This window comes from Lactuca saligna, chromosome 4 (genome assembly GCF_052625555.1).
Source record: "Lactuca saligna cultivar CGN05327 chromosome 4, ASM5262555v1, whole genome shotgun sequence".
In the NCBI taxonomy this organism is placed as follows: domain Eukaryota; kingdom Viridiplantae; phylum Streptophyta; class Magnoliopsida; order Asterales; family Asteraceae; genus Lactuca; species Lactuca saligna.
Window position 1 is genome coordinate 333,383,322 of NC_136420.1, and position 14,036 is coordinate 333,397,357.

Sequence of the window (14,036 nt, forward strand, 5' to 3'; positions counted from 1 at the left end):
GAGTTTGGGTTTCGGCTCCATTTTGGTATCTCCAATCCATGGTGTTGTCTGACACCAATGAGCCTAAGAATCGAGTTGTAAAGCGATTGAAGTCGATACCATTAGAACCTCTAATGCTTTCATCGTTGTGTAACATGAAGGGTTTTTGCAATCGATTACACCTTTTGTTCTTGCTCAGTATCCCTCCAAGGTTTCTTCTTTTTTCGTCCATTTCCTTTGATTCAGGTGAGGAAGAAGTTCTAGAAGAAGATGATAGGAGCGTTTCACGACTAATCGAAGGAGAGACAGTTGGGGTCGATTTGTTAGAGATATGAGGGTGAAGGGATGGTTGTTTGGTGGTCTTACACGACCGGAGGGAGGTAGGAAGGAGTTGCGGAGGTGGTGGTTGGCAGTCTCCTTTCTTCGTCGGAGATCAATATCAAGAACGAGAGAGAGAGAGAGAGAGAGAGAGAGAGAGAAAGAGAGAAAGAGAGAGAGAGTGAGTGAGAGTAAGAGAAGTCTGACTGCAACAGTAGCGGGGGCTTTTGGTTAGTGTCATGCGGTGGCCGAGGAAGAACTCCGACTACAACAGTAGCGAGGGCTTTTTTTGGTGTTTGTTTGGCAAAATAGAAGGAAATGGGTGGTTGGAGTGGTGGTTTCTGGTGGTCACAGTGGTAGTGAGTGGTGGGTTATTCTCAGAAGTGAAAAAAACAGCAAAGGAAGGGAGAGGGATGTGGCACTGGTGATGGTGGGTGTTTCTTGGTAGCCGGAAAACAGCTCCACCTCCAGTGGAGTTCTGTTGCTCGAAAATGAAGGAGAGGGAGGAGAGATAACCACCTCCTTTGACTTGTAGGATATGAATGTATGTGTGTGTGTGAGAGAGAGAGAGAAATATTTTCTTTTATTTTTTATATTTTTAGTTAGAAAATAAGTAAATAACAAATAGAAAAGCAAAAAAAACAAATGAAGAAGGGCAAATCCATCATTTTTAGATTTTTTAAACTGTTTTGGACCAAAACCGCAACAAAATGAAAATTTTTGAACTATTGGTGCTAGTCCAAACTTGTTTGGCCCAAAGTAGCATTTTTGAACATACCATAGGGACCATTCTTGCAATTTTCTCTAATCCAAAACAAATATTTAAACATCCTTAACTTCCAACAGGTAGTTGTACCTTTTTTTCCCCTTAAATGAAATCAAGAATCCAAATCTTGTTACACTAAAAAAGCTTGAAAAAAGGATTTTTTTTTTTTTTTTTTTAAATGTTACTAAATGTGGTTTTGTTTGATATTATATATTAGTATTAGTACGATATGATGAATTAAAGATGACGAAAGAGACACAATCCAACACCAAGTGTACATAATTAAATCAAAGTAATTGTCATCAAGATTCTCATTTACTCTACTCTAAAACCAAGCAATTGACATGTTACCACTCCAACTGTCAAAATCATCCACGCCTATATTTTCAAGCAACTTTCTTTTTTAAATAAAAAAACTGCAAACAACTACTATAACTTGCTTTAATAATAGTTTCATATTAGAAAATTTGAATACCTAAGTGTAAAACATGTGATTTTTATAGTTCATTGTAATATTATCGACATAACTTGGATAATCTTAAAAAATGTTACAAACTTATTGTGATAAAAATATTTGAAATACATTGAGATAAAAATTTAAATATTTAAGGGTGTCTCGAAATAATTTGGGTTGCTAATATTTATTAAAATGCGTTTATTTGTAAAAATAAGTAAAAGATTGAAATAAAGTATAATGAAATACATTCATGATTGAAACATATATTTCTACCAATATAGTTAAGCATCAATGAAGTTAGCAAATCAATATATATATATATATATATATATATATATATATATATATATATATATATATATATATATATATATATTTCTTTTAATAATCCAAATGTATAATGTTATAAGCTTGCTGTTCACTACTTCGATAAAAACAAAATGAACAATTGGACAATTTGGATCGGACTATTTGGTTCGGATATTTAGATAATTTTTCAACAAAACCAATTTATAATTTTGGATTTGATGTTGATTTTGGCTTATAAAATAAGAACCAAATAGTCCAAAATCTTAATAACAATTTATTACTTATTTATTTTGTAATATATATATATATATATATATATATATATATATATATATATATATATATATATATATATATATATATATATTAAATATTTGTTAATTTGGTAAAATAGACTCAAAAAGTTACACCTAATAAAAAACCAAAATATACAATTTTTTTTCAAAACTTGTTACCAATAAAAATTAAACTATAGTATATTTTTTAGTAGCCATTTTTGAGCACCGAGGTGAGAAGGGGCTGATTGAATGTGCATAGATCCACATGGCAATGAGGTTATCGAGATTGTGTCATGGCTCGTCTTTGTCATCCTTCGGACGGGAGGAGCCATCAAGATGTCTATAAACTCCATAAGCTCTGTAGTGGGTCTCGAAAAGGGCTCTCCAAGAGTCATAGTTCAGTTGATTCAAGTCAAGAATCAAGGGAACAAATGACTTAATGTTGTTGATGCTAAAGGGTTTGAGATTTGTGTCTGCCATAAAAGAAAAGAAAGAGAAGAAGGTGGGAGCAACAACACTTAGGGTTAGAAAGAGTAAATCTGTGATACCATAATAAAATGCAAATTATCACTCTCTTTCCAAAACACGAATACATGTATATATTTACAACATACAAGTTTAAAGTTGGGCCTATACAGAATAATGATGGGCTAATCAATACATGGGCTAATGTTTAAGACTAATATACACTAATAGTTGTTTATAAATTTGAAACTACACTATAAAAAATAATTTGTTTTTGTTTCTTCTAGCTAATATTCTAATTATACATGTTTTAAAATTATTCTGGTTTTCAAAAACGGAATTATAAAAATCCATCAAATCAAATTGTATTTAGTCGTATTAGGTTGGATTTAAATTTAATTTTAACTATTCAAATTCATATTTTGGAAACTAAAGTCGATTTAATTGGATTGGAAGGAAGTTAAATGGAGTATTATAATGAATACTCCGATAATCTAAATCCATCTTATAAATTTTCTATTTTTTTGTAATGAAAAAGTTGGAAAAGGAAGTCCATAAATGATATACCACCGAGAATTTAAAAATAAAAAAACGGAGAAATTAGAAACTCCCAAGCAATCAGCGTTCGAACCTACACCCAGCATCTCAGCGATTTCCTTCCTTAGATTTTGGATATCTTCTACGTGGAGGCGGCTAGTTTTTACTGTGATTTCTGTTCCTGTATCAAAACGACCACACACAGGAACAGAGTCGGCTTCTCTCTCGCTTTCCACCAAATCTTTCGTCTCAGGTTCGCCAACCGCCATTGATTTTTGTTTTTCGTTTTGAAACTTGTATTACTTTGATGCAATTTCTCTTTTACTTCCGAATTTAGAGATTTATCTTTCTAAGATCTGCTAAATATCCGAGATCTCTGCGTTACATCTATGCATGGTGTCTGTGTCTCTCTGTGTATGGTGTGATTGGAAATAAGCAAATGGTCATTAGGTGTTTGAAGGTTTGAGTGTTCATTTTTCTAGTTTAGCCTATGACGAGTTAAACAGAACGGATTTGATGGATGGTGTAATAGTTAAAATCAGAGCAATGAAGATTTGCTTTTTCGATCGTTGTTATTTAGAATCTAGATATCTTAAGAGTTGTTTCTTAATGCACATGTTGCTTCCATCTTGCTAAAAATGATGATTTTAATCATGTATTTGAATTTATTTTTCTCTTACTACACAACAAGATAGATGTTATTCATATTTATGAGCTACTATTTTGAACTAGTGAATGATTCCCCAGAACTTCATAGTCATATTCATATCATATCAAGAATAAGTTTTGCAATGCCCAAATGTTGTCTTAATAATGCTCAATTGTTGACTTATTAATGCCCAAATGTAGACTGATTTTCTTCCTATACAAATGAATTCTAAGTAAACATCACCCAGTTCACACAAATTCTAACTTCTTTTTTAACTGATTTACATCGTTTTGCAAATACATTGTTTATAGCAGAGGGAGAGGCTCTGTGGAACCACAAATTGTTTATTAGATTCAAAATGAACTTCAGTTTCAATCCACAGTCGAATTATTCAGAGATCACATCCAATTATCCAGAAAGTTCACAAAGTATAAACATCAATAAACCACAGTTCATATCTTCAATCAAGGCTAGTGACATCACCAAAAGAGACAACATCCAAGTGTCTAGTCATGATGCTAGAAAAGTAGTGCTTTCAAGTCAATATGGACCTGGTCAAATGGAAGGATTAGGAACACATTTAATTGAAAAGTCATTGTCAAAGCCAAAACAGAAGCTGGAATTTATCAGGACATTGCTGATTGACAACTATGACAGCTACACATACAATATATACCAAGAGTTATCTGTTGTTAATGGATGTAAGTTTCATCTGTTTTTAATTTTTTATAATCATTGGAAAATTTCACAAAAAGGCTGAAAGTTTTACATGTGATAAGTTTTCATATTTTGTTTAGTGCCTCCTGTTGTGGTGAGAAATGATGAATGGACATGGGAGGAGGCTTGCTATTACATTTATGAAGAGAGAGCTTTTGATAATATTGTCATATCACCAGGTCCAGGATCACCAGCATGCCCAGCTGATATAGGTAAGTGCAAGAAATAGCAATCTACTTTTCAAATTAAAACCTATTTTTTACTGATATAATAAAAAAAATTGGAAGTACAATGCTTTAAATGGGAAGATTTTTTTAAAGTAGAATGCCTTAAAAATTAAATCCAAAATATTTGCCACCAACTTGAAGTGAGATTCATTAGAATTACAATAGAGCTTTCTAGAATTGGAAACAATTGACTTTGACTTTTTGTGAATTACAGGAATTTGTTTTAAGTTGCTGTTAGAGTGTGGAGACATTCCAATCTTAGGTGTTTGTCTTGGACACCAGGTATTGTTTTAAACATGGTTCTGCTGTTCTTCATGTCTTATGATCAATCTTTTATGTAATTTATCAGTTAATAAATATGCTTATGTCATTATGTTGAATGTTGATTCCTAAATATATAATTCACATTTACTAAAAATAACCGAGCTTGGAAAATGAAAAACATAAGAGTATTATAATTGGTGTAAGATTTTAGAAGAAATGGAATCTGTCATATGAGGGAATTGAAATTTGAGGAAATTTTAATCTGCCACATTGGACTTAGAATCTCACATCTAATTCAGACCTATATGAACTTGACTCCATTGTTTGACCCTTTTCATTGTTGCAACTTTTATTTTATATTTACTTATTTCTCATAATAATACTAAAAAGTTCAATGCTTCCATAGGCTTTAGGCTATGTGCATGGTGCTAATGTTGTGCATGCCTTTGAACCTGTTCATGGACGTTTAAGGTATTAAAACTCGACTCTATCAACATGGCTATAATTATACATATACATATACATATACATATATATTATTAACTCCACTTGTCATGTGTAGTGAAATACAGCATAATGGCTGCAAACTGTTCCACGATATTCCTTCTGGAAAAAATTCTGGTTTTAAGGTGAGTTTAATATTAAATAAACTAAAATAGAAACAATAACTAAAATAATCAGATTGAAACAATGTGTTTTTATATGTATAGGTGGTTCGATATCATTCCCTAGTGATAGATCCAAAGTCACTTCCAAAGGAGCTTATCCCTTTAGCATGGACTTGTTCAACTGATACAATATCTTCTCTGGTTGACCAAAAGTTTGACCAATCAAATTATGTTGAAACTACACCTGATAATAAAGTTCTCATGGGTATCATGCACTCCACAAGGCCTCATTATGGTTTACAGGTCCACCTTCATCTTTATCTTTATTTTTCACAACCAGTCCTTGCATTTATGAGGTAATTCAAATCTCCCCCTTGCAGTTTCATCCCGAGAGCATTGCCACCTGTCATGGGAGTCGGATATTTAAAAATTTCAGAGAAATTACAGAAGACTTTTGGGGATGGAAGGACTCTTGTTCTATTAATGACAGGAAGTTAAAGTATAATGGTAAACTACTATAACATAATAAACCATTTATTTATTTATTTAAAATTATTATTATTATTATTTTTTTTTATCATAATAATTAAGTTGCTTCATGGCTTTTGAGCAGTAAACTTTACTTAGCGTGCATGCAGGTGGGAAATGGAAGTTGGGAGTTTAAAGACAATCCCAGAAGAAATTATCTGTCTTTTCTTGATACAAACCCTTTTGATATATACGAAAGGGCAAATTCGTCAAATTTGAGAAATGATGTCAAGTTTTTGAAGTTAGAATGGAGGAAAATTGAGAATTTGTGTTCGCAAATCGGTGGTGCAAAAAACATATTTCTTGAATTGTTTGGAGATGAAAATGCTGAAAATACATTTTGGCTTGATAGCTCCTCTACAGAAAAGGTCATATCTTTTACTTTATAAACTATAATATTAATTCCTTGTGTTGAAAATTTTGAGTAAATTTGCAGTTCTTGATTTTTTTGTCTGTGTAAAAGACATAAATACCCTTATCATCCATCCCTGTCATTGAATATATGCATGTTATACAGAGAAGAGCAAGATTTTCATTTATGGGTGGAAAAGGTGGCTCTTTATGGAAACAGATAACATTCAGATTATCAGATACAAGGTTTGAATGAACATCACATCACTTTGATTTGCTAAAAATTAGTTAGAATTAGAAATCCCAATATGCTGTTAGCTTTTCCTTTATAAATCTTGGATCAAACGCAAAAATCAGCAATGTTCATTCATGATATTAGCACAACATTCTACTTCAAATTTTTATTTATTTATTTATTTATTATAGTAGTGAAAATGAAAATTGTCTTGTGTTTGGGTGATATTGTTATCTTCTTCAAGTGGAGGTCATGTTACAATTGAAAATGCTCAAGGATTATCCACCACAACATTTTTGGAAGAAGGTTGCTTCCATTTCATGAATAAGGTAAACATTTATTCAATTCTTAATAACATTTTAATATTTTCTGACATGTTTATTTATCAGGAACTTCAATCTATTCATTATGATGAAAAAGATCTCCAAGGATTACCATTTGAATTTTACGGTGGATACGTAGGCTATCTCGGGTATATAACTTACTACAATTCAAAGTTTATTTCGATTTTTAATAATATAAAAATCTTTTTATTTATTTATTTACAGATATGGCCTTAAAGTAGAATGTGGTGCACCATATAACCAACACAAGGCGAAAACACCAGATGCGTGTTTCTTCTTTGTAGACAATCTTATAGCAATAGATCATTCCAATGATGATATCTACATTCTAAATTTACACGATCAAACCACAAAAACAAAAACAAAAACAAAAACAAAAACATGGGTCGATGATGTTTATCAAAAGCTTATAACCTTAAAACCATCTTCTACCACTCTTCCCAAAGTCCAATACCGTAATAACAACAAAAAAACCGAAAGTACGTTTCTTTCAGATAAAAATGAAGAGCAGTATATAAAAGATGTGGAAAAATGTCAGGAGTTTATAAAAGATGGTGAAAGCTATGAGCTGTGTTTAACAACTCAAATGAGAAAGAAATTAGGAGATTTGAATCGTTTAGGGATTTACTTACATCTTAGAGAGAAGAATCCTGCTCCTTATGCTGCATGGCTTAATTTTTCAAAGGAAGATTTAACTATTTGTTGTTCTTCCCCTGAGAGATTCTTGAGGTTAGATAGAGATGGTGTTCTTGAAGCTAAACCTATTAAGGGTACTATCGCACGTGGGTCCACACCTCACGAAGATCACATGCTTAAATCACAACTACAACACAGGTCAGTTTTTTTGCTTTTTATATCTGAGGAATGGAATGGAATCTATATCATTTCATTCCATTCCTGATCTGTGTTGTAGTTGTGATTTCATGCATAAATCACAACTACAACACAAGTCATTTTTTCCTTTTATGTCTAAGGAATGGAATGGAATGGAATGTGTGTCATTCCATTCCATTCCGTACACTTGAAATGAATTTTAATTTAAAATTCATTCGATAGTGAAAAAGACCAAGCGGAAAATCTAATGATAGTCGATCTGCTAAGAAACGACCTGGGTCGCGTATGCGACCCAGGTTCAGTCCACGTCCCGCGGCTCATGGACGTGGAATCATACGCGACCGTGCACACCATGGTGAGCACGGTGCAAGGCAAGAAACGATCAAACCTAACCGCGATCGATTGCGTTCGAGCCGCATTCCCTGGTGGTTCAATGACCGGTGCACCCAAATTAAGGTCAATGGAACTTCTTGACTCTTTGGAAAGTTGCTCAAGAGGCATATACTCGGGGTGTATTGGCTTCTTTTCATATAACCAAACTTTTGATCTCAATATTGTCATACGAACCGTGGTTATCCACCAAGGTGAAGCTTCGGTTGGTGCTGGTGGGGCCATTGTGTCTCTTTCGAGTCCCCAAGAAGAGTATAAGGAAATGGTTTTGAAATCAAGAGCTCCAGTTAACTCCGTGCTCAAATATGAACAAAATTCCTTGGAACAATAGGGACATTGTGATTTACCTGATTTATTTCCCAATGTTGGCTATGAGACCGGTTGGTGGGGCACCCAGTATGGTTGGTGGGGTGCCCAGTATGGTCAACACATATTTTTTTTTACTCTAGAACCAACAAAATTACTTGGATGTTGAAAAATATGATTATAGTGAAATTTGTTTTTTTGTGGTAGGTTATATTTCATATTGTGAGTGAAGGTATCTATCACATGTATGCTAATGTTGTGTAATTTGTGGCTCTTGTTTGGCAACCTCAGTGGATCATTTTCTTTATGATTTGATAGCCACTCAAAGTCCAAGTTCATTATTGTTTGAACAGTTTGTGTTTGGCCAAATTGGGTCTTTGAATGTGTGGCTGTGACCAAGATCTAGTATTACTATTAACATGATGTTTGTGTAAATTTCTATTTTTGCATGTAGTCTCGATCTTTGTGGTGTCATGTTCTAAGACTAACCTTTTTTAATTTTTATAGGTGTTTGAGATTGAGTTTGGAAAACAAAAAACGTTTTTTTGGTAAAGTGTTTATTAGTGTATATGGTAGCAAAAGAGTTTTAAAAATAAAATGTTTGGATTAGTTATACCGTGAAAAAGCACAATTTTTTTAGAATGTTTGGCAAAAGAAATTTATATATCTAAAATGACAAAACAAGACATTTACATATTTTGGCGTACTTGATCTATTTACATATAACAGTTTGTCTTTATTCATTTATAATAATCTATTTGATGTCTAAATCAATATTCTTATAAAGTAGATTGTTTCTTCTAATTTTGCAATAAGACAAAAAAATATAAGGTTTTCACTGAGTTGACCATATGTTTTGGTGTCATTTATTATGGTTTTTTCCAAAGATAGAGAATATCAAAAGGTGTAAACTGATGAGGGTGAGGGTGACACGTGTTTGAGAGAAGACTACATGAAAAATCGTTTGATGGCTTAAGGTTTGTCGGACAAAAGACAGTCCACCAGTCTGAATTACTCAATCAAAGATTGTCCGGTGGTTGCATATGATTCGGGTACAAGAACATCTAATCGTCACTGAACGTCGATGAGAATCATGTGTAAGATCGTCTATTGGTCGTTGACTTCTTGGAACAATATCGTTCATTGCCCTGATGGTACCAAATCGTCAATTAATCGATGGCTTCTCAGATCGAGAACATCCAATTATATGATGCTTCTTGGTACTAAATCATCCAATGATCCGAAGAGTGTCTAATGGTCGTGTTGGATGTATATGGTTCAAGTTTGGTAATTTTTACACTTTAGATACCTCAGACATATTTTCTCACTTTTTCTCCATTTTTCCAAGTGTGATAATATGAAAAAACTTGATAATATATGTTAGTCATTTTTAAAGGCTTTTCATCTCATTTTAGTGATGATCATTTACATAACTAATTTTTCAACAATGTGTTTAATGTTTAAAAAAAATATCTAGGCTTTTTCTATTCTCTTATCCCAAGCCCGTGTTCATGTTCAGAACACAAATCGTATATAATAGATAGTAGATAGTAGGGAGCGTGATTCAACTTAAACATGATGTGCAATGATTGTGGAATGACGACAATATCAAGTCAGGTATGGCGCCCAGATCCACCATCACAGAGCCACGGTACCTACAATCATGACTTCCACCATACCTATCACCTATGTTTCTACCGCCACCTTCATGCTAATCACCTTTGTATCAGTCACCATGATATCCACCAACTCCTTCATGGAGACACCCACCACTACCACTCTATAGCATTTGGCATATCATCCGGTGTTAAGGTGCACAGACCAATGACCGTTTATCTCATCAATAGAGTCTCTCAATGATTGTTACGAAACCAAATCCCCAAGATTTGCTGGTTCACGATTTGCATTAATCAAGAAAGGAGAGGTAATCGTCGGATATGGAGAAGGGGAGGGATGGAAAGAGAGGGGGTTTACATGTGAAGGTAGTTAGTTAGGTTCTAAATTATAATATAATAAAATGATTAGAATAGAAATATAATAAAATGATAAATAATAAATTAAATAAAAAAGACATTTCATAAGCATTTAACCCTTATATTTACAAAGTCATCCAAAAGGACTAACAAGGACTAACCATGTTTAATTTGAAAAAGGGAGACATGCATTACAACGTTATCATGACATTGCTATTTTTTGGAAACCAAAGATACTACTCATGAAAATTTGTCATTGTTTTATTTAATATTAAAGAAAAAATAAATACGTTATTAATTTAAACCGTGAGGATAGAAATGACAAAAAAAAGACCTACACAAGTCTCAACTATAACTAATTAAATAAACAAATGAGTTATTAACAAATAGAAATATATTTTTGAATAATCCAAATCTCTAATGTTATAAAGTATTCAGATTTTTGAATAATCCAAATCTCTAATGTTATAAATTATCATCTAAATCCACACTAAAAATCAAAATGATTAAATCTTTAAATGGAAAATTTGGATTTTATGATTGTATCACTAGTTTTGTACTCATAACTTTGTTGTTGATTTGATGCTACAACTTCATGGTTAGAACTGTACATCGTTTGACTCCATCCATGGGTTAAACTTTAGACAAAAGAGTCCACATCATGAGCCACTTTTTGTAGCTTTTCATCTACCGATTCGCTCACGCGCTCCACATCGCGTGTCATCTTCCCACTCAAAATCTCTTGATTTCTTCTTTGAATACTCACTTCGGTAACTAGCAAACACCAATTCATTCATTCATTCACTCACCCATCTCTTTCACTTCCCCTTTCCCAATCATTTTTTCATTTTTTTTTTTTTTTTTTTAAATTTATACTCCATTTTCCCTAGTTTCCTTCTATGGCATCAAATAGGGTTTTCTGATTTTCAGCATATATTAATCCTCCTTCCTTTCTCTTGAAGCCCTCTTTTTAGGGTTTCATCTACAGCCACTGAACAAGAAGGTGGGCTTGTTCAAGGTTCAAGGTAGGTGAGAATCGAAAAAAAAAAAGTGGAAATTTAATCTGATTTTGTCACTATCTACCTGCTATTATTGAACAAGGATCGGTGGTTCGTGTTGTGAAATCGTCTTTTAGCTTAATCCAGCATGACCCACTACTAATTATCTTCTGAAACTGTTGAATCTGAAGCCAAAATTTTCGACGTTTTGGATTTTAGCTTCTGGGTATGAATCTTTCATCGTAAAAAATATGATTTGGGGTTTTGTTTTCCGTGAAGAAAAACTGTAGAGATCTCTTCACTTCAATGGTGGCAAATGTTAAACTTTCTTCGATGAGATATCAAATCTATAAAGAAGATGGGTTTATCGGATATCAACAATCGATGCCTTCTCCACCTTCATCTTCATCGTCGTTTTCACCTCCATTTACTGTAACTTTCCATAAAACATCATCCCCTTCATCTTCTCCAAAAATCAGCCCAGCTGTTCTATTCATTATCGTGATTTTGGCCGTTTTGTTTTTCATCTCCGGTTTGCTTCACTTGCTCGTTAGATTCTTAACAAAACACAACTCTCAATCGCACTCAAATCAATCAAATCGATTCCCAGATGGGTCTCCATCCGACACACTTCAACGACAACTCCAACAGCTTTTCCATTTACATGATTCCGGTTTAGATCAAACATTCATCGACGCTCTTCCTGTTTTTATGTACAAAGAAGTAGTCGGAGCTCACGAGCCCTTCGATTGCGCCGTTTGTTTATGCGAGTTTTCTGAAAACGATAAATTGCGATTACTCCCAACGTGTAGCCATGCTTTTCATATCAGTTGTATAGATACATGGCTTCTATCGAATTCGACATGTCCCCTTTGCAGAAACACTCTTTTCGATCCTGAATTCTCCATGGATAATCCAATTTTCGATTTCGATGATCCACGGGAAGCAGATGAGATTAGGGTTTCATCAAAAACAATTGATCCCGAACAAACGCCGATTGAAAAGGGGGTTTTTTCTGTCAGACTTGGAAAGTTCAGAAAATTGACTGAAAGTGAAGGCGAAGCAGGAGGTGAGACTAGTAGTAGTAATTTAGATGCTCGAAGATGTTATTCAATGGGTTCTTATGAGTATGTTGTTAGGGACACGAATCTTAGGGTTCCATTGAATCATCATCAAAAAGATCTCCAGAATTTGAAATTTGTGAAAGGGGTAGAAGAACGAATCGCGGATCATAGAATGGATGAAGATATTGAGGGGAAAAAGATTAATATTGGGGCAAAAACGGATAGTTTTTCGGTTTCAAAGATTTGGTTATGGTCTAAGAAAAGAAAATTTGCGACTTCTTCAGAGAATCATCATATGCATAATTTGTCTGCAGTTGATATGGAATTACCACGAATTGGGAGAATTCAAGGTACATGAAAAAAAAACAAAAAACAAAAATGTGTTGTTTTTCATCTTTTTTATGTCTACTTTTTCTTGAATGATTAGTAGTTAATTAGTCATGTGTTCTTGCTACAATTGGTGATGATATCTTATATTATGATATGCAAGATTTATAATGATGCTTGATATGTATTTCATATTTGGGTGCATTATTTTCAAATTGGATGTAAAAAGAAAACGTATTTTGAGTGGGATTTTTTTGCAATGTATATTTAAAAACGACGTTGTTGTTTAATAGTTGTTGATTGAGTTAGATCTGATTGAATCAAGCAGAAATGTCTGCTTGAGAGACATTGAATCAGACTCAGCCTCCTATCATCAAAACCCAATAAGAGGAATATCAAAAGATTCTAATTATGGTATCAAATAAGTCTAAAGTTGACCGAGTCAGATCGATTAAATCAAATAAGAGATATGATTACTTGAATACTTCGAGATTTTATTTTTAGATGATGAGAATTTGATATTATTGTAACAACACATGTAGAAGATAATGTTTTGGTATATGTTTGTTGTATAAGTTGCAACAATTACTTTTGATATTGATGAGAGTGTTAAATTCTGATTATTTAAACTTTAAAGATAAAAAGTTACATTGTTATTATTATGTATTTGTTGAAGTAATTTTATTTAGAAGAATGTATTTTATGCTCTAGCAAATTTCTTATAAGTCATCTTATCTTACACTTTGACAATCAGTTTTGTTCCATATGACATAAATTTAACCATAATATGCTTTTACTTTTTGTCCAAACATTACATTATGATTATTTTGATTTTAAGTTGTAATCAATAAATCAAATTTAGAACGCATAATTCTTTTAGAACACTAAGATCATTTATAAGTTCTTCTGTTTGTGAAAACTAGTAAACTAGATTATCATACGTTAAAATACTCTTTTATGTTTTTGTTATATAAAAAGAAATATACATAGCTGAATTACAATTAATACTTTTTTATAATAAAAAAAAAGATAACAGCTTTCTTGTTAATGATTTAAGATGCTTGTCTTTTACTAAATGAGATCATCATACTTGTTGGAATCCTTTGATCGCA

The 14,036-nt window shown here is 32.9% G+C and overlaps 2 protein-coding genes across 3 annotated transcripts; both read left to right on the forward strand.

Moving 5' to 3' along the window:
* The first annotated feature begins 3,148 nt into the window (after nt 1-3,148).
* Nucleotides 3,149-8,980, forward strand: EMB1997 (para-aminobenzoate (PABA) synthase family protein). 2 transcript variants are annotated; one of them, XM_078992978.1, is made up of 14 exons: nt 3,149-3,362; nt 4,070-4,459; nt 4,556-4,687; nt 4,917-4,984; nt 5,373-5,437; nt 5,529-5,595; nt 5,677-5,877; nt 5,955-6,081; nt 6,202-6,470; nt 6,620-6,699; nt 6,933-7,017; nt 7,078-7,160; nt 7,237-7,866; nt 8,089-8,980. In XM_078992978.1, exons 2-14 carry the CDS (start codon nt 4,117-4,119, stop codon nt 8,585-8,587), a joined length of 2,649 nt encoding a protein of 882 aa, XP_078849104.1. In that variant the 5' UTR covers nt 3,149-3,362; nt 4,070-4,116; the 3' UTR covers nt 8,588-8,980. The 2 variants fall into 2 exon arrangements, with proteins under 2 accessions (XP_078849104.1, XP_078849105.1); XM_078992979.1 differs by having other exon boundaries at nt 4,073-4,459.
* Nucleotides 8,981-11,333: 2,353 nt separating this feature from the next.
* On the forward strand, nt 11,334-13,111 carry LOC145044147 (RING/U-box superfamily protein). The gene has a single exon (XM_078992980.1). The coding sequence runs from the start codon at nt 11,840-11,842 to the stop codon at nt 12,953-12,955; it is 1,116 nt and encodes a 371-aa protein (XP_078849106.1). The 5' UTR covers nt 11,334-11,839; the 3' UTR covers nt 12,956-13,111.
* The last annotated feature ends 925 nt before the right edge of the window (nt 13,112-14,036 follow it).